Source organism: Melopsittacus undulatus, chromosome 5 (assembly GCF_012275295.1).
Source record: "Melopsittacus undulatus isolate bMelUnd1 chromosome 5, bMelUnd1.mat.Z, whole genome shotgun sequence".
Taxonomy (NCBI): domain Eukaryota; kingdom Metazoa; phylum Chordata; class Aves; order Psittaciformes; family Psittaculidae; genus Melopsittacus; species Melopsittacus undulatus.
In genome coordinates this window covers 57,155,337-57,175,231 of record NC_047531.1, presented here as the reverse complement: position 1 = coordinate 57,175,231, position 19,895 = coordinate 57,155,337, and the positions used below count along the sequence as shown (strand labels likewise).

The window sequence follows — 19,895 nt, the reverse complement described above, 5'->3', positions numbered from 1 at the left end:
TACACCAGTGGGTTTGCTTAGGTTCTGCTTCCACTGAACTCATTAGAAGTGTTATTATTTGCTCCAGTGGAGGCAGAATTAGTAATTCTAGGTTCAAACAGGTGTCTTGGGCTATAGTTTTATTTCTAAGTGTTGCTGTTGAGATGTTTTTCTTTTTTGACAGGCCATTTGGTATGTGCTTTTTCAGGTTTATTGTGTAGGCAGAGATGCACACTGCACAGAGGCATAACATGTACATCTCTTTGGAGAACATTATGGCTTTGGTGATTTTAAGTCATATCAAAAAAGCATGTTTCTCTACAAAAATATTCAGGGGCCACCCTGCTTGCCAGCCTTCAGTATGGATACTGTTATTAGGGTCTTGAACTGGAGGACCTGAGCAACGCTAAGGTACTGCCTGCCAGCACTTAGAACTAGCTTGCTGAGGAAAAAACCAAGCTGCCAAATGAACCTAGCATTTAGAAAGCCAGATCTCTGCTCAATTACTGTTATTTAAATTATTAGCCTACCAATTTGGGAAAATTAGTGTTAAGAACAAGGCAGCCTATTTTTATTTTCTTCCAGGCTAAACTACTATTCTGCACATTTCCCTTGGTATAGAGTATGTTCTTGGGAAACGGGAAGGCAGGTTTCAAACAGGCAATGCAGCAGTTTTTCATTTGCAACTACAGTCCTTGGTGTTTCAATGACTTGTACTCTCGGTTACCTCTTCACATCTAAAAAGTGAGCTACTGCACTGAGTTCCCTGTCTCCTACTTGACTGTGCACCCTGTAACCTTACAGGGTTATTGACCACCCAGTTATATATAGGCCACTCTCTGGCCCAGCTTCAAGAGTTGTGCAGAATGAGTTGTAGCATGTGTAAGAGGAGGTGTGTGCTCTCAGGGTTCCTTGTACAGGGAACAAATACGGTTTTCAGAACACTGGCCAGAGTAGAGAGCTATTAATGGGGTGATGGCTGCCTTCTTGGCCTCCTCTTACTTTTCCCAACAGGATCATCCTTTCATTGTGATTCCCATAAAAAGCTTTGTATTATTTCTTTTTTTTTAATATAGGCCCTGAATAAGTTTGAATATAAAAATTTCACAGAAGACTTTTTAAGCAATTACCAAAGCATTAAAATCAAAAGATAAATAAACCTTTGTGTAGAGATAATAATGGGGTTTAAAAAAAAAACAACAGAAAAAGAGAGTGAAACAAAGAAAGAAAGAGAGAAAGACAAAGAGAGAAAGAGAAAAAGAGAGAAAGAGGAAAACGAGTGTATTGCTCAGATTGGTTACCTTAAGAATAATTTCTAATGTAAAGATACTAGTGAAGACATAGTCTGCATTGCCTAGGATCTGAAAAATAAGCACAATTGGGTTAGTGGTACTGAGCGTGACCCAGGAACAAACAGGCGTGTGTGTTAGCAACAGACAGTGGCAGAAAACTAGTAAGCTTGTGAACAAGTAATGGTAGAGAAGATGGGCACTTTACCTTCAGAGCAATTTCAATGGTGAAAATGACAGTAAAAACTATATCAAAATAAAAGAGAATCTGTAAAAACAAAAGGGAATAGGATTGGGGAGGGAAGATCAGTGACTGATCACTTGCATGGGAAATCACAGTTCAAAATCAAATACATATGCCTTTTAACAAGGGGACAAGGATTATATAGGAAACGGTTTTGTAATGAAGTCCTGTTGAATGCAGTGAAGGTCCAGGCACAGGGACAAGCAGCACATTTAATGAAATCTTTTCTGAGTTACAATCCCATGAGGACTCTAGAGGCAAAATAAGTTTCTGGTTGTTGTTGTAGGATTTTTTCTGTTTTTAATCAGATAGAGAGCAGACGATTCCAGGATTTTCCCAAATACACATCCAAACTGAGAATACAAGGAGCCCGGTCTCCCAGTGGAAAACATGACATTCCTTCTTATTAATTTCCATTCAGGCTTGTTCTGTGCTTCTCGCAAAGGAAGAAAAGCAAACCTCAGATTCATGCTTTTGCTATTTTTTTTGTCTATCCTGATTTGCCCTGGATTAGGCTGAAAAACAAAGACTCTGCCAATTGAACAGAATCCCAGCTCTTGTATTGCACCCATAATATCGTCATGTGCTAAAGGTGCCTAACTTAGATCTTGCATCTTTCCATTGGCATCCTGGATAACAGGCAAGCTGAAAGGCACTCATCATTCCCATGAACTTAGACCTGGTGATGGGGATACTGGTGGCACGCATAGTGACACAGAAAGTGGTCCTAGAGTGTCACAACAGGCAACAGCAAGTCTGGAAGTGTGAAGTGATTTTCAAAGTATCAGAAACATCTTTTGCTGCTGATCAATGGACATCTCACAAAATGAAAAGTGAGAACTTCCTCATTGACTGATGGGACCAGAATTGAACTATTTTTGCTTCCAGTGTATTCCAGTATCCCAGGCCATTTTAGTGTTATCTATAAGTGGTGAAAATCAAAAGTATTGTACCTTAGGATTGCTGTTCTTTTACTGTTGCTTGACCATGAGCAGGTCAATATATGCAAGTTGTAGAAAAATGATCATTTGTCAGATTTAAACCTTTACTGCTAAAATACTAATAAACATACAGGAGTAAAGTGCCCTCTCCCATCCCACAGCTCTTTGTTGTATTTCAATGCCTGTACCGTAACTCAGATTTATAACTGGCTAAATTCTCACAGCTTGGAATGCCACAGGGTAGCTACTGCAAATTACAGGGTTATTTTAGACAGCAGTATTTAAGCATGATCTGAATCTGAACTAATTTGCAGACACTGAACGTCAAGTGGGGGGATGTATCACTTACTGCTACTGTGTAACTTAACATTTTTCAGGTCACTGCTCAGTTTTTGACCCCAAGTTGTTCTCACTTCTTCGAGGCTTTCCTGTGCTCCATCAATTTTTGCAACTTAGAGAATTAAAAAAATGGCTATTTCAAGGATGGACAGATCTCAATTGCATCCTATATTAATTTACACATATTATGGCTGGAAATGCCCCCTTGCATGTAGGTCCTGACATTTGGTTATTATATGAAAGGAATAATTTTATAATCAATGGGCCAAATTCATGGGTACTCTCAGGCTGCTTTGCATGACTCCACCAACATAAAGCAGTCATAAACTTGATTAAAGTGGATAATCAAGCTGCACCTGCAGCTGCTTTACATCACTAAAGCACTGCAAAGCAGCTACAGCATACCGGTGAAGGTGGCCCCAAAGCTGCAGCTAGTAAAGATGTCCTTTATAGAGGAGATCATGCCTAATGAAAATGATCACTGCTCCACCTGTGCAGGCAACACCGCTTGACAGCAGGCATATTTATTATTATCTAAATGTGAAACTACTTCAGATATATTATAATGAACAAGCACCTTGTCAAGGTGGAAACAGGAGAATACTGTGGACACACAGAGTCTTAGGACCTGGTTGAGCTTTAAAGGCTGTTTGTTCAGACTGGGGAGGCACTTCCAAACACCTGCTGCCTGAGCCCTGTGTGACACAAGAAAGACATAGCCACTAGCCTGCCTAGAACAGAAGCAGTGTCCAAGCCTCTTCACTAGCCCTTCCTGGGATATCTGTTCCTGTTTTCCTACCCTAGGACACTTTCTGTCAACAGCAGCAGTAGTCTGCACAGTAGTCGTTCTTGGGCACATAATGCCTGGTTTTGTTGACCCAGTGTGAAGTTAGAAACAGTTTGCTTTCAGCTTGCTTTCTTTCCCTCTCAGGCCTCTGTGTGTCCACAGAATAAGACATATTCTTACTGTTCTACTATCAAAGTGTAAAGGCAGACCATATTTGCAACCCAAACATCTTGTCAGTGTCCCCTTGTATGATACATTTTAAACATCTGTACCTGCAAAAATTAAACACAAGTTTTCATGCAACATCAGTGGCTTCAAATACACAAGACAACACTTTGCCCCAAACCTTCAGCTCTTTTATCCAGGACAACTAGCTTTGACTACTTTTTTTTCCCTCATTTAAATCTCTCTGCTGCAACTTCTGTGGTATGTCAGAAGCCCATATGCCAGTTGACATCATGCTGCAGTGCTAATACATACTGACATACATTTATCCCTACATTGTGGGCACACTTAACTGCACAAACTGGTCATTGGCGACACAAATTTGACTGTATTATTTAGCACCTTCTTTCAGGGCAAAATGCAAAGCAGCTCTTAGATAAGCTGAGGAAGAAATCTCCATTAACACCTTCTCTGTGTGCACATGTGTCTTTAAATGCATGCTGAGGTTGGGATATTTCACAGAGGTAGAACACTGAGTGTTAAATTAAGGTTTTATTATTAAACAAGAAAGAAAATTGTCCCACTCTTTAAGCCTAGCAAGTTCTTCAGGCATAAAGACACCAAAACACCACTGCAGACAAGCAGAAATTAGAAGTCTTGCAGATGACTGCTGACTTGCTTGATTTCTGCAGTGATCCCAGATTAATGGGAACAACCACTGGCAAAGTTAAGGGAGCACTGAATGTTCCAAAAAGCTAATAAGAATGGGCAGGAAAGAAGGTGAGAATGTATCTCTGGGCTGAATGCCTTATTCTCCTTCCCTCAGACTTCTGAGGAGAGGAGCACAGTATATTTTCTGAGGGTTACTTTAAATTTAATGATAGCTTTGCAACTTGTGTTCAAATAGTCTGATTCTAACCTTGATAGCACCATTGTCCTCCAGAGTGACTGCATGAAGCTCAAGAGTGTTACTCCCGATTTTCACCAGTGTGAACAAAATCAAAATCAGACCCTGGACTTTTTAGTTCAACAGAAATCATGTGGCATGTTCCAAAGGGAACCTGCAAATCTTCCATATTACAATTATCTGTATCCCAATCAATGTTTCAACAGCCCATATCTAATTCCAGTGAACAATAATTTTACTTTAGCCTGCTGCCCTTCCTTCCCCTAACTAAGCTTCTAAAATGAACTAGAGGCCAGATTATGCACTCACTCATGTTCCCTCACAACAGCCTAAAAAAGGATAGGGAGTTACCCCTAAAGCCTCTGATGCAGCTTTTTCTGCCTTTCCTTGCTTCAAATCATAATCTGATCATACCACACTTTTAACACACAGTGAGGGAAGGAGGACGGGAAGCATACTTGGTTCCTAAAGGAGAGGTGTCGGACAGGGTCCTCAGCGGCCAGGGAGATGCTGCTGAGCAAGATGAAAAATAGGATCAGGTTGGTGAAAATGTTATCATTAACGATTCGATGGCAGTGGACACGAAACCTGAAAGAGAGAGGAGAGGCACAACTTCATTTCTCAAAGAATAGCAAGACATGGGAAAAATTCCACCCTCCTCTTTTGCCAGCAGGACTGACCCTGAAGGATTGCTCTGCAGAGCACCTTCCCTCTGCCCCAGCAGCAGGGAGAATGATGGGCCCAGCAGCTGTTATGGGTGCCAGGCAGCCTTGACTCTCCATGTCATGCAGTGATGCACACAGAGGTATTGGCTGCCTGTGGGTATTGGCTGCTCAGTGCATTTGAATGAAGAACAGTTCTCTCCTGACAGAATCCTCTGTGATTTAAATGTGGTCTGAAACCTTCCAACCCCAAATTATATTCTTTGCTTTCATTCACAGAACCATTACCCATTCCATCATGGGGCATCTACCTTGGTTACAGGGCATAGATCTGGCCAAACAGATATAAGACAGGCTGCAAAGGGCTTCTGAAAGGATATCATGCCATGCAGGGTGTCTGTTGAACATCAGCCAAATATAGAGTGCTTGGCACTCTTGGTAGTAAACTAGCAGGTAAAGAAGTAGCAGTCTTCCATCAAACAGCAGCATGCTTACTGGAGACCATTGCAGCACTTTCCATATGTTGGTATCAGGGCAGGAGGAGTTAAACCTCATAACACTGCTATGCATAATACTAGAGACACTTCATTAATCCATTTAGCTCTGCTTTTGGCTGTTAAGCCTCCAAGCCCCTATTAAAGCAATTTTACAGATGATTGCAGAGGTTAATTTACTTCTCTTCAAAAAGTGACAGTGGGTGGGTGGCAAAACTGACATTAGAGTCCATGCGTCCCAGTCATCATCAGTCCCTCCCTGCTGTACATACCCAAGGAGGAATGGCACAAACCCCACTGTGGAAAGACTGGATGTAAATTAAGCTATGCTTTTACAGCCCTGCTTTACTTCGGGGCTGTGACTGGAAGCCAAGTGCCCAAGGGAGATGTTGGAATACACAGTACCACATAGACTACAGGGCAATGAGTTAATTTCTGCACCCCTGGGAAGATACATCCCTCTGTGTCATTTCTCAGCCCTTCACTCTCAGAACTGGTCTTGCACATATGTGTTGGATAGACAGTTGGGGCAATGTGAATCCACATTGAAGGAACCCAGGGGAAGAAAAAGAATTATTATCCTCAGTCTCCCCTCAGAGCTACAGACTCTCTTCCTCCTCCCTTTTCATCTGTGCTCATTCTTGACATGTAGAAATGAGCAGAAACACATGAACTCCCTACTGGGAATGGATTTTGAGCAGCCATTAGGACAGGAAGCTCCTACCTCATGCTTGACTGATTGCATGATGGCTTACTTGCAATTTGGACCTAAATATATTGGGGAATTCCAACTACTGACTTGCCTTCGAGACCCTTATTTCTGAAGGTTTTATGGTTTGTGTCTTCAATCAGCCTTGCAGGTGCCATGAACTCCCATTGAATATTGTCAGGGGGTTTCCTACAGTTATGCTTTCATGAGGATTTCATGCCAAGGCCTTTAAAAGAGATATTGGTCCAAGGAGGTCTCTGGTATGAACTGCTGAAAGGGAGCTCTGAACTTCATAACCTCTGAGGCCCAGCATGAAAGGGATATCTGCTCTCTGCTTCCTTGTTCCAGCTAAGCAGTCTCTTAAATACCTGTTGTTAGGACTGAAGATGAAAAAAGCACTGGCATCAGGCATGGGCACAGCCTTTTCCTTGAGGTGCAGCTCAGACATCGGGCGAGGCCGAGGGCCAACAGGCATCTCCGGTTCTTCCTCATCTTCCTCTGCTGCAAGAAGCATTTTTGTCTTTTAATACAAAATACAATCCCCTTTTGGATTGCTGGGGGGTGTGTCTCTGTCATAACCACAGCTAAAAAATAAGACTCCTTGAAATAGGATGATGAAAACCTGAAGTTCCTTGCCCATCTCCTTTTGCCAAGGCAGCATCTGCTGCCCAGTGCTCGCCCCGGTACACGTTGCTCTAGACTCTCTGTGAAGCCATTAATGCTGGTAAACCCATAATATCCTCACTACAATCTCTTCAGATTCCTCACTGTCCCTTCTGAAAAAAACAAAAATCTTCAAATGACTGACTTGAACCATTCGCAGTGGTCTAAATCCATTATGTATTTTCTAATTTTCCATGGACACAGACAATAGAGAATTCCCTTCTTTTTGCAGAAAGCTTTTACATACTTGAGGACCATTATTATGCCTCTGTAAGGATTTCTGGTTCCCAGATCAAAACAACAGCAGTCTTTCCTGAAGCGCTGTGTTCCTTACGTCTCTGACCATTCTTGCTACTTTCCTCCAGATTAGGTGAAGGATTCACCTGCAGTTGAGGTTTTGCTGGTGCAGAGGACAGCTGGATTATTTATTGCAATACTATCTTCCTGTTTAAATGTCCTTCATGGGCACTTCTTTTCATTATACTTCGGCATTAATGTGCCATCAGTTCCCGATTTGCACAAAGCACAGATTATTTACCACAGAATGGCTACCTAACCTGGCACTCCCCCTTCTGCATTTGTGCTGCTGACTGTTCCCAAGAGTGGCACTTTGACTTCATCCTTATTGAACTGTATCTTATTTTATTCGGACCATTCCAACAGTTTATCAAGAACTGTTTTTCTCCTCTTTGTAAGGCTCTCCACGGAGCCACTGCCACATCTGGGATGGTGTCTGGCTGAGCGCACGTATGCATGCATGTATGTGCCCCAGAGCAAACATGGAGCACAGGCACTTTGACTTACACCAATTAGAAATCCTTCAAGTTGTCCCCTTTCATAATGCAGTGTGGGGGAAGACAGAAAAGCTGGAAGCAAGGCTGAGACTCTTGAATCTGATGCCTATGGAGCAGATCTCCAGGCACTGTGCAGACCAGTGAGTACCCTCAAGCAGAGGTGGGGGCTAAGTAGTATGTGGAAGAGAATCTTCCACCTTTGAGGATTTCCTCTACCTGGAGTTAGATGCTGTTTTGTAAATCGTATAATAGGATTTTAAAGATTCTAATCCTCTTAATCAACAAGACACGAAAAAATCATTTAAGAGAGGAGGCCGACAGGTTAGATGCAGCTGATTCAGAAGAAACTATAGTTAAAAGGTTAATCTTGAGTCCTTAGAGTGAGCTAAATTCCAGGAAGAGTCTGTTCCTCTAGGGTCAGGTACTGTACTTGATCTGGTAATGGACACATGAGAAAGAGCAGATGAGAAAGAACAGATGTATCAGCACAGATCCTAATCTAGATGTCAGAGACAGGAGAAAAGTGGCCTTTCAATGCATGCTGTTATTACATGCAAATAGGATCCTTTCTTTACACTTTTGGTAGCAACAGTTCAGCTCAGATTTGCTTGATAGATTTTTGCATAAATGTTTGAACTGGTACTTAGAGTTTGTACTTTTAAAGCCAGTCTATTTTTTAACAGCTAAATTTTTTTTGTTGTAATATAATTCATAATACTCCTTCTACAGGCCTTAATAGTTAAAGAAACACTATTTCAGAAGTACTTTTGTACTTGTAAAATTGGTGTTAATACTTATATTTATATACTACTAAAATACTTTGCACTTGCACTTTTTATCTACAGGTTTCAGAGTGGGCTGACAAAAAGCAACGTAAGCAAGTTCTTTTTCTTCTTCAACAGTCTAGAATGATCATGTTGGATATTTGAGACTCTTAGTTAAAAAGACCAGTGCTCCAAGTCCCTGTTCTCTGCCTTCACTATTAGATCTTCTTTTTCTTTTACTTGAGGAATGCGTAAAAAAACACTTTTAAATGAGTATGGTACAACGCCTAAGGCAAATGGACTCTTAGCAGAAGGATCAGCCCCATGAAGACCATAAAGAATATTGTTTCTCTTATCTTTTTCTTGTTTCTGCCATAGAGCAAGAAGCATATTAATGATTCTGGCAACCACATACCTTCAGACTGGAAAATGCATCCAGTTCCTCAGTCATAAATAAAGAATAATGTTTTAAATATTTTTCATTTAAAGTAGGGTCTAGGGCACAAAAGAAAGGAAACACTGAGGCCCAAATACACAAAGAACAACATGATTACAGTCTCAGCTCAGGTCACTACCCACATGTTCTTTGACTGTTTTCTATGCCTCAAATATATTTCTGTTTTAAAAGTGACCCTTCTAGTCAACCTTGTTGTGAAATCATAAAGAAACATGACTCAGAGCTGCTAAGTTCAGATCTAGGTTTGAACTCTCCTGAAGTTCAAGGAAATTCAAATCTGGGACTGTCATCTTGAATTATGCTTCACTGGAATGGTGACATCCTTTGGTCATGAAGCCACAAGCACACACAGGCTACAGTGCAGCATCAGTGAGAATTTCAATGATCAGGGTTTTTTTCTTTTACTGTACAAAGACCAGAACTCTTGTGTAAAGACACTGCTTTCCATCAAGCTCCCATGCATCACTCCAAGCTATTACCTTCCATCTGACATTTTGAATTCTTTCTCTGTTTCTGTACTAGACTACAAGATCAGCTTCACGTCTTCCTATAATAAACATATCATCATAATAATCCTTCTAGTGTGCACAAATCTCTGGAGGAACCAGATCTCTCCTTTCAAAGTTCTGATATGCTGCAAGTATACAGAGTACCCTGGGAGCTAAGAGCAACACTGTGTAGCAGAGTCAGAAGAGGTTACTGAGAAAACTGGCTGAGGCAGCAGAAAGAAATGGGAGACTAACTGAGGTAAGTTGAAAGAGTAAAGGGAAAACAAATGAGGTGATAATTTCAAATTGTTTCTGAACACTGTATCAGGATGAAGGATGTTTTCAGAGGATGGAATGATACACAGCCATGGAATGGTCACAGGCATTAACAGCTTAAATCAGAAACAGAAAACAGTAGAACCAGTTGACTGCATCTAAGAAGCAATGGGATGCTTTACTCAAAGCACAATTGAAATCATAGAATCATAGAATAGTTAGGATTGGAAAGGACCTCAAGATCATCTAGTTCCAACCCCCCCTGCCATGGGCAGGGACACCTCACACTAAACCATGCCACCCAAGGCTTCATCCAACCTGGTCTTGAACACTGCCAGAGATGGAGCATTCACAACCTCCCTGGGCAACCCATTCCAGTGCCTCACCACCCTAACAGTAAAGAATTTCTTCCTTAGATCCAGTCTAAACCTCTGCTGTTTAAGTTTCAACCCATTACCCCTTGTCCTATCACTACAGACCCTAATGAAGAGTCCCTCCCCAGCATCCCTGTAGGCCCCCTTCAGATACTGGAAGGCTGCTATGAGGTCTCCACGCAGCCTTCTCCTCTCCAGGCTGAACAGCCCCAACTTTCTCAGCCTGTCTTCATATGGGAGGTGCTCCAGTCCCCTGATCATCCTTGTGGCCCTCCTCTGGACTTGTTCTAACAGTTCCATGTCCTTTTTACGTTGAGGACACCAGAACTGAACACAATACTCCAAGTGAGGTCTCACAAGAGCAGAGTAGAGGGGCAGGATCACCTCCTTCAACTTGCTGGTCACACTCCTCTTGATGCAGCCCAGGATACGGTTGGCTTTCTGGGCTGTGAGTGCACACTGCTGGCTCATGTTCATTTTCTCATTGACCAACACCCCCAAGTCCTTCTCCGCAGGACTACCATGAATTTCCTTTTTGCCCAACCTGTAGCTGTGCCTGGGATTGCTCCCACCCAGGTGTAGGACCTTGCACGTGGCATGGTTAAACTTCATGAGGTTGGCATCAGCCCACCTCACAAGTGTGTCAAGGTCCCTCTGAATGGCATTCCTTCCCTCTAGCATATCAACTGAACCACACAGCTTGGTGTCATTGGCAAACTTGCTGAGGGCACACTCAATTCCATTGTCCATGTCAGCGACAAAGATATTAAACAAGACTGGTCCCAACACCAATCCCTGAGGGACACCACTCGTTACTGGTCTCCAGCTGGACACTGAACCGTTGACCACAACTCTTTGAGTGCGACCATCCAGCCAGTTCTTTATCCACCGAGTGGTCCACCTATCAAATTGATGACACTCCAATTTAGAGACAAGGATGTCATGTGGGACAGTGTCGAACGCTTTGCACAAGTCCAGGTAGATGACGTCAACTGCTCCACCCCTGTCCATCACTTCTGTAGCCCCATCATAGAAGGCCACCAGATTGGTCAGGCAGGATTTTCCCCTAGTAAAGCCATGCTGACTGTCACCAAGCACATTTCTCTTTTTCATGTGCCCTAGCATGCCTTCCAAAAGAATCTGCTCCCAGATTTTGCCAGGCACAGAGGATATGACATGGATACACATGTAAGTGGGCAAGAAAAGGTGAATTCCCAGATGGGACATATATGGCTGCACAGCATCCAGCATTGCTGGTACCACAGCTAAGCTGATCAGCAATTGGCAGAAGAGTTCTGGGCTGGCCGCAAGGGAATTGGACAGGGGTACATGTGGGGATTGCATGATAATTTTGGGGAAAGCCCTGCTATACAAGGTGGATGTGACATGCCACATCAGCTCTGAGAGGACCTTGTTGTTTCTGAAATTTTTACAGCAGAATAGAATAGACGACTATGGCAAATCTGATTAACAATGTATTTACAAAACTCTGCTGTATCTAAGCCTTATGGTTGACTTCCATGAACTCTGAAAAAAAGTGGTCAGGTAACTTTGTGAGCTGTTAGAGATCAACTTCACTCCTCACAGAGAACTGATACACAGTTCAGGGAACAACCTTGTTTAGAAATGGCACCAGTCAGTAGCAGATAACCAAGATGCTGTCCTTTTTACTTCCTAATAGGAGACAGGAGAAAACTTGACTGTCCATTCAAATTTTAGGTTCTGTTCAAAAATACAGTAAGTCAGGGATTGGCACCCAAAAGCAAGAGTTAAGTGTTTTTACTTAATTTTATGCACTCTAATCTGCATGCATGGCTGCAGGTAAAATGTCTATGACACAGACTGTAGATGTAGTTTTCGTTATATAATTCAAATGCCAGACTATTTCTAAGCTATCCACAGGAGGTAACTAAAACACAATTCTATTATCAGTAGGCTTAAATTTGATATACAGGTAACAGCACCTTCGCTTGAAAAAAATGTAATGATCTGCAAATCCAAGCCAGGTGAGAAACAGGAACAAAACTGTACCAAGCTGTTTTAATTTATGCTTCTGACTAAAGTCTCCCACAAGCCCCTTAACAGCTGGGCATGTGTGTCCAGTAACTGCCTGTGCCTATAGAGGTGCTGGGAAGATTAAAGGCAGAGTGATTTGCCTGAGGCAATGCTAAAACAGTACTGTATGGTGTCAGAACCACATTCTATTCCTGATAAATGGGTTCTAAATATGGAATAATATAAGTATAGCAAAACCAGGGATTTCTTCATACTGAAAATCAAATGCAATGAACAGTTTTCCTTTTTGCTCTTCCAAAACCCATGCCTATCTATTTAAAATGTAGTGTCTTTTTTACCCTATCACATCAAACTATTATCAGACATTTATTTACTAGGAATCACAGGATAGAGGAGAATGTGTTTTATTATCTATTACAGCCTATTATGCAATGGTAGAAATGTAGAAGAGAGGAGGAGGAAAAGATCACAAAAGGCTCTCTGGTTCATGCCTTTGCTAAGCCAGGATCAACTAATCATTATATCTAAGCTTCTTCTGGCAGATATTTTTCTGACCTCCTTTTAACAACATTCAGTGATGCTGGGCTTCCGTAATGTCCTGGTATGAGCAATAGCAGTCATTTTTCTCCTTCTTGGTAGCTGGTGCAGTGCTGTGTTTTGACTTTCGGGCTGAGAACAGTTGCTGATAGCAAGCATGTTTTGAGTTACTGCTCAAATGTTTGTTTTGCCTAAGGCCTTTTCTGAGCTCATGCTCTGCAGGGAGGAGGGGAGGCCGGGGGAAGGAGAGACAGGACACCTGACCCAGGCTAGCCAATGAGGTATTCCATACCATAGCACATGATGCCCAGGATGCAACTGGGAGAGAGGGCTGGAAGGGCTGAAGGCTGGGGGGATGGAGGAGGTATCGGTCGGTGCTTGGTTGGGCAGGGTGGGGTGAGTTATGGGTTGGTGGCTGGTGAGATGTTGTATTCTCTTCACTTGTTATTGGCTTTATCATTATTATTTGTAGTAGTAATGGCAGTAGTGATTTGTGTTATGCCTTAGCTATTAAACCGTTCTTATCTCAATCCGTGGGGGCTATATTCTTTGGATTCTCCTTCCTAACTCTCCGGGAGTTGGGGGAGCGAAGGGGGGGAGTGAATGAACGAGCTGTGTGTGGACTTGATTTAAACCACGACACATAACCACCTCCATGATCTTTTCTAGCCTCACCTTTAAAAAAACTCTCCCCTAGTGTGAGATCTTAAATCTGTTACTTCTTCAAATGGAGATAATTCCCCTCTTACCTTTAACAGGCTTTTATGCATTTGAAGATGTTTCTCCTGGCTTTCCTAGCTCAACCAACCACAATTCTTTCAACCTTAGGTCTTGCTTCCTGCTAGCAGTGTTTTCACCATGCTCTCCTAAACTCCTTTCAATTCAGCCCCACTTCTCCTAAGCAGAGCACCCAAACATGAGATACAATATTGCAGCTGAGATCTTAACAATGGTGAACAGAATAAAACTACTGCTTTGCTCTGGGTAGCTTTCATAGCCCAGTTAGAAGAAACCCGTAAGTGGACAAAGGGTCATGTTTCCATTGGTTATAAATCTCACTACTTGCTTGGTTTTTTGAAAGTGAGCAAAATGCTTTTGGCACCTGTTGAGCTTGTGGTAACAGGATTCAGATTCTTTTCTCAAGGACTATTACCTAACTCTAGGTCACCTGAGATCCTGTATTTGCAAGCTGTTTATTCCTGCCCACGTGTAGAACCTGGCACTTTCAATTTTATTTAGACCATTTATCCAGTTCCTCAAGAGCTCTCTGCATTCTAAAGCTGTCCCCTAGCACGCTTCCTGTCCTTCCTAGCTTCATGCCACCTGCAAATGTCATAAACATATTTCCTCTTCCATTATTCAGGTCATTATTAACGAACTGATCTTGGGACAAGCCCTTGGCTTGTAGAACCTCACTTGGGCCATCACTACTGTCCATGTAAAGGGTCTCAGCAATGTCTCTCCCAGTCATCTAAACAGTGTTTTTCTAGCCAACGTATGAAACAATCATTTGTCTTAGCAAAGATAAAGAATTTGACATCAACTTTTTTATTTTTTTCCTGTCTACAAGTCTTGTCAGTCCCTTTTAGAAGAAAATACAGGTGGTTTCATGTGATTTGCTCTTGGCAAATCTGTGCTGGCTGCTAGTCATCTCCTTATCTTGCATATAGTTTGTGTAACCATTTGTTCCAGCACTTTTCCAAGAATGGAAGCTGAACTGCCTACCCTACAATTCTTCTGCTCCATCCCTACCCCCATTCAGAATCTCTTGAAAGACTGCTCCAAGTTCTGAGATTTCTTCAACCGATCTTTTAAGCATCTGAAGACAAAGTTAATTAGGTCCAACTGACTCAAAACCTAGCCTAATTAATGCTCTAGCTTGATTTTTTCCAATTCTAGGCTGAGATCTTATGCCGTTAGAATTATATTAATAAGTCACACTGTCTTTTTTGATTAGCAAAAGTACAAAAAGGGATTCAGCACTTTTCAGCACTTTGTCTTCCATGAGTATCTGCTGTGAGTCTCCTCTCACCACTGACTACTGAAAAAATAGACTGAAAACAAACTCATATGTGTATACAGAGATTTGCATATTATTTGATTTGGTTCTCTGTAAAACTCTGTATTTGGAGAACCAAATCAAATATGATTACTCAGTATAGGCACTGCAAAGGACCAGGTCCACACTTGTGCAAACACAGGCAAGAACATCATCCTGTCCCATCATGAAAGCCCTACAAGTTCAGCATAACTGTTACTACAGTTTGGCTTTATGCATTAGTAACTGGAGTTTCTCTTTGTTGAAACAGGGATAAGAGAAAGAAGACATATACCTGGCGCTTCTGTTGTAGGGTATGGACTCTTTTCTTCATTTTCATTGGGCTGATAATCATCTACGTTGATCTGACAGAAATGGAAGGAGAAGCAGCAAAGACTTTATCAGACAAGGCAGAAGGCTTTAATTCCATCAGAAACTCAAGCCATTCATGCCATCACTGCACAAAGAGTGCTGGCTGGCCCCAGACCTTACCTTGGTAGCAGGTGGGGATTCTCCATCAGTAGTGATCGATTTCAACTCAATTTTCTCCTCCTTTGTCTCCTCCTCCACAGCTGTTTTCTCTATTTCCTGTTTCTTTTCAGGACTAGCAGTTCTAACAATTTTACAAGATGAAAAGCAATGAGTTACAAAGGTAAAAAGCTGTTTCCCTTTCAGGAGCTTTATGTAGTACAGCACACACCATGAGAACAAACAGCTGGTTGGCACCTCCATTCTGAGTCCAGCTTACATACCAGTGGTTCCACCTTGTCCTGATCTGCAGGCAAAGGCAGAGACTACTCTAATTCTGCGTATTATCTTTCTATTTTATCGCTATCTCAATGGCATGTGTCTGTGGGTGGATGCATGCATATGTGGGGAAGCATTTGCCTGTGTGCACACATGTGCATTCTAGGTCTGTCAGCAAAGATCTCTTTGTTCACACAATGACAAAGGCATGAATCATTTTCAACCTATATCTTGGGCACTTACACTAGGTTGCCTACAAAATTTTGCCCTCACTGTACTCTAAAAGACAGGGAAATCTGCTGACTAGCATACAGGATGAACCAAAAAGATCTGCACAAAAGATCCCCTCCAAGTGGCCTGGAAGACTGTGAATAGAAATAAGCAGTAAGGAGAGGCTTCCCTGTTGTTGGCAGCTGGGAATGTTAGAGAAGCTCTACACTCAGCTCATGCCACCTAAGAGTCTGCAGAAACACTAAAAGAACTGGCAAGAGAAGAATAGCCTGTGGCATCAAAAAAGAAGGAAGCTGCTGAATCTTGTCATGGGAACAAGTCTGAAAATATGGCTTGTCGTCCAAAGCACTCAGAAGGTAATAGGGAGATTCAAATGGGTTTGTAATATTGACATAATTTCACACCCATTCTCTTCTGATGCGTTTGAAAGCTCATCAGTCACTAGGACTTTCTTTAATCTGCTCACATCATTGCAAATGTGGAGACTCACAGCTCATGACACCTTCTTGTCCTTTAGTTTAAATTCCTTTACATAAAAATGTATCTATATAATTCCACATATAATTACATTAATCACAAATATAAAATATATACATACCCACAGAGAAGTTATACATACATGTTCCACATGCACACATATTTAATTGCATATACATATGTGTGCATAATGTGTGTAATTTTACTCACAGGAAAGCATGCTGATGAGTATAGATAGGTGTTTGCAAATGGATTTACCTAGCTAACTTTTTCCTTTCTTTTTCCTCTTCCTCCTCTTTCTGTGCAGATGTTAAGCTCTCAGCATCAGCAAGGTTGTCCACAGCAATGGCCAAAAATACATTCAGCAGGATATCTGTTTGTGTGCTACTTAAAGAAAACGGGCTTTGAAAACTGCAAAACAACATTATACCAAAGGTTTCTTAATTGGAAGATTTTAGCAACCTGTCATCAGATCTCTTGGATATTCCAAACTCCCATTTCACACAAATGTTCAGGACTTGCATATCCAGCATGCACAAATCTACACCTTCCATCCAAACAGCTAACACACTGTGTGGGGTTTCCAAAATTTCACAACAGCATGACTGATATAAAACATGTAAGTCCAGACTTACATTTGAGTTTCCAGTTTCCCAGAATAGTCTCTCTTTGTGTAATAAATCTCACATAAGACAAAGGGAGTGCTGAATGCTTTGCATCTTTGACAGCTTAGGTCACTTTTATTAGGGCACTCTTACATTCATGAACCTCATACTATAAGACACCTGAGCTTTCCAGTTTTGGCCTATGCATGTGAGGTAAATAACCTTATTATAGATATTCCCAGAGACATGAGTGGATTTTAAGGACAGCAAGCATAGCACTCTCACTAGCATTTCTCAGGCAATTCATTTAGCCTCGTCATGGAAGGGCTGAACTGACAACTCTGCCACCTCCTAGCAGAGAGTCCATGCATGGCCAGTCATGCCTATGTAGCTGGAGGGCAAGGAATCACAACTGTCTTCTCATCTTGCTAGTTGGTGTTCAGATCTCATGTCAGAAATGTGAACATCAGCTTCTTTTACACATTTCTTGAGAATGGGTCTTACTACACCATGGTAACTTTTAAGAAAACCCCCGTTCAAGGCTTAGACTGTAAATACAACCATCCCCCACCTCCCTGGGCTCCAAGGTCTCATGGCTCCAAAGTCAGCCAGCATGTAGAGCTGGCTCACATTTTTCCTCTGCAGCTTGCAAGGAGATCCAAACTGTAGGTTTTTTTAAGCTGTCAGGCAGACTGCCTACCTCAACCTTCAGATAAGTAGAATTGCACCATCTCACTTTGAAGAGAGGGCATGTGGGTCACCTGAAATGTCAAATAAGGGGTTTGAGAGATCTGAATTATGAGGAAAGGTCAGAAGAGCTCAGCTGAGACTACAAGGCTTCACAGGAGAATTGGTACAAAAAGCTTTATAGGACAACTGGTATAAAAAGAAATGTCACCTCTGATACAGGAGGGAAATTTATTAGGGAAGCAGAACTCAAACATGAACAAATTTGGAGCAAACTGAGATACAGAGCAGAACCATATCTCTATGTTACATGCAAATTCCAATGAAAAGATACCCACAGCCTTAACATGCATGTGCTTTGTATCTCCTAGGATATGAACAGTGCCCTCACTTCACCCTGAAGCCTGAGAGAACTGATGTTACTTATCACCAGCACAGGCTGAAGATAACAGAGCACAAGATTCTCTGTTTGGAGAACACAGAGATTGCAGTAACTGCAATGTAACACGGTTCCTGTTAGTTTATACATGAATTAATGTATGATCTCACATAAGTTAATTATGTCAAGCATATGTTACTTCGATTAAAGCATTTGTATACAGCATATTGTAGATTGTACAAATTTCTATTCCACATAAGTCTTGGATTAAAGTGCATGGAATATATTACTGAAAATGCAGTTAAAGCAAAAATATGCAGTAAGCGCAATGAGTACACATAGAGATTAGTTTCTGGAGAAAGCAGGAAAGAAAACCCTATGAGAGAATTAAGGGGAATCTAAAAAACACTAAACATATAAAGGTACTAAATAAAAGCTAGCATGCAGAACTGGCACGTAGCTGGCTCTTACAACTGTTTATATGCCTTAGCACCTGCTAAAATTAAACAAACTTGTTTAACTTTTGCAGTGCAAAACCCAAATTCAGACCTAGGGAAAAGGTAAAAATGTAAGGTATGAAATTTACTATTTTCTGACATAACAAAGTAGTAAAAGGTGGGTTCAAATTCAGCCCCACTTGGAGAAGAGAGTAGCATCAAAGGATACAGTTTCCACAGATGAAGAGGATGATGAAGTAAATACAGACCAACATTCCTGGAAAAGAGGGGCCGCCATAAGCCATGATCCCATCATACATCACCGAATTCCAGTCCTCCCCAGTCAGGATCTAAATGACACATTCCCACCAATAGGGATACAGTGTTAGACCACACAGAGAATTTGAAAACCCCATTAACACAAAGATATCTACTATCCTAGAGAACACCCCCACCCCTAGGATGGTTGGAGACTGTCTGTGTCCATCTGGAAATTTAAAACACTCCCAGAACAAGTAGAATGCAAAGAGCACTTGTGCTCAAAGTGTAAAACCCCCCAGACGTCCCTTTGAAGATGATGGCTGAAGACGAACAGTTCTCCCAGACAATTCTGCTCAAGCCCCCCCCATCTCTCTCAGGCATTTCCCTCCCATGTGTTGGTTGGTTCAACAGGCTGCACAATCTACCACACCGAAGACAGCCCTGAGCACAGCCTTCCCTGCCACTCCCCTTAACCTTGCACGTCAAATGATCCTGGTGCTCTTGGCTGATCACTCCCAAAACTGCAGTTGGCTTAAACACCATTTGATTACTTTTCTGTTGCTGTGATTTGTTCCCCAAGACCATGGAAAGGGGGAGAAAAGCTGCAGGGCTGGGCTTTTGGCATGCAGGTCCTGCTCTGGGACAAGGCAATGGCTCTTCTCTTGTCCTGTCCTGCCAAGACCTGTTGGCTTTGCTACACACAGGGGCTTTAGCTTTGATTCTCCACTTTGGGAGGGAATACCCCTGTGCTGGCAGCATGGCATGGCACTTGGAGCTGTTAGCCTGATGTCCAGTCTCGGGGACTGTCAGGCTGCAGGGGAAGGGTGAAGGATCTGTTATCTGTCTTGCCCCACATAAACACAATGTGTTGGCTCCACTGAGACCATTCATGCCCTTACCTGAAACACAGTGAGGAGGGACTGGGGGAAGTTGTCAAAAGTACTCCTCCTGGTCTGCATCTCATCAAAGTTAAACTTCCCCCCAAAGAGCTGCATCCCCAGGAGTGAGAAGATGATAATGAAGAGGAAGAGAAGCAACAACAGGGAGGCAATAGAGCGGACTGAATTCAGGAGTGAAGCCACAAGGTTACTCAGGGAGTTCCAGTATCTGGGAGAGAAAATAGAGGCAGTTAAAACTCCTTAAATCCA

At 42.1% G+C, this 19,895-nt stretch overlaps 1 protein-coding gene across 1 annotated transcript in view; it reads right to left on the bottom strand.

Moving 5' to 3' along the window:
• Positions 1-19,895, bottom strand: part of CACNA1C (calcium voltage-gated channel subunit alpha1 C) — a 448,111-nt gene that overhangs the window by 80,438 nt on the left and 347,778 nt on the right. The window contains exons 14-22 of the mRNA XM_013127834.3: positions 19,647-19,854; positions 18,716-18,836; positions 16,637-16,751; positions 15,416-15,536; positions 15,219-15,288; positions 6,885-7,017; positions 5,110-5,239; positions 1,477-1,536; positions 1,281-1,340 (exon numbers count right to left, since the gene is read on the bottom strand). Of these exons, the coding sequence (XP_012983288.2) occupies positions 1,281-1,340; positions 1,477-1,536; positions 5,110-5,239; positions 6,885-7,017; positions 15,219-15,288; positions 15,416-15,536; positions 16,637-16,751; positions 18,716-18,836; positions 19,647-19,854 (1,018 nt within the window). The remainder of the gene's footprint in view (positions 1-1,280; positions 1,341-1,476; positions 1,537-5,109; positions 5,240-6,884; positions 7,018-15,218; positions 15,289-15,415; positions 15,537-16,636; positions 16,752-18,715; positions 18,837-19,646; positions 19,855-19,895) is intronic.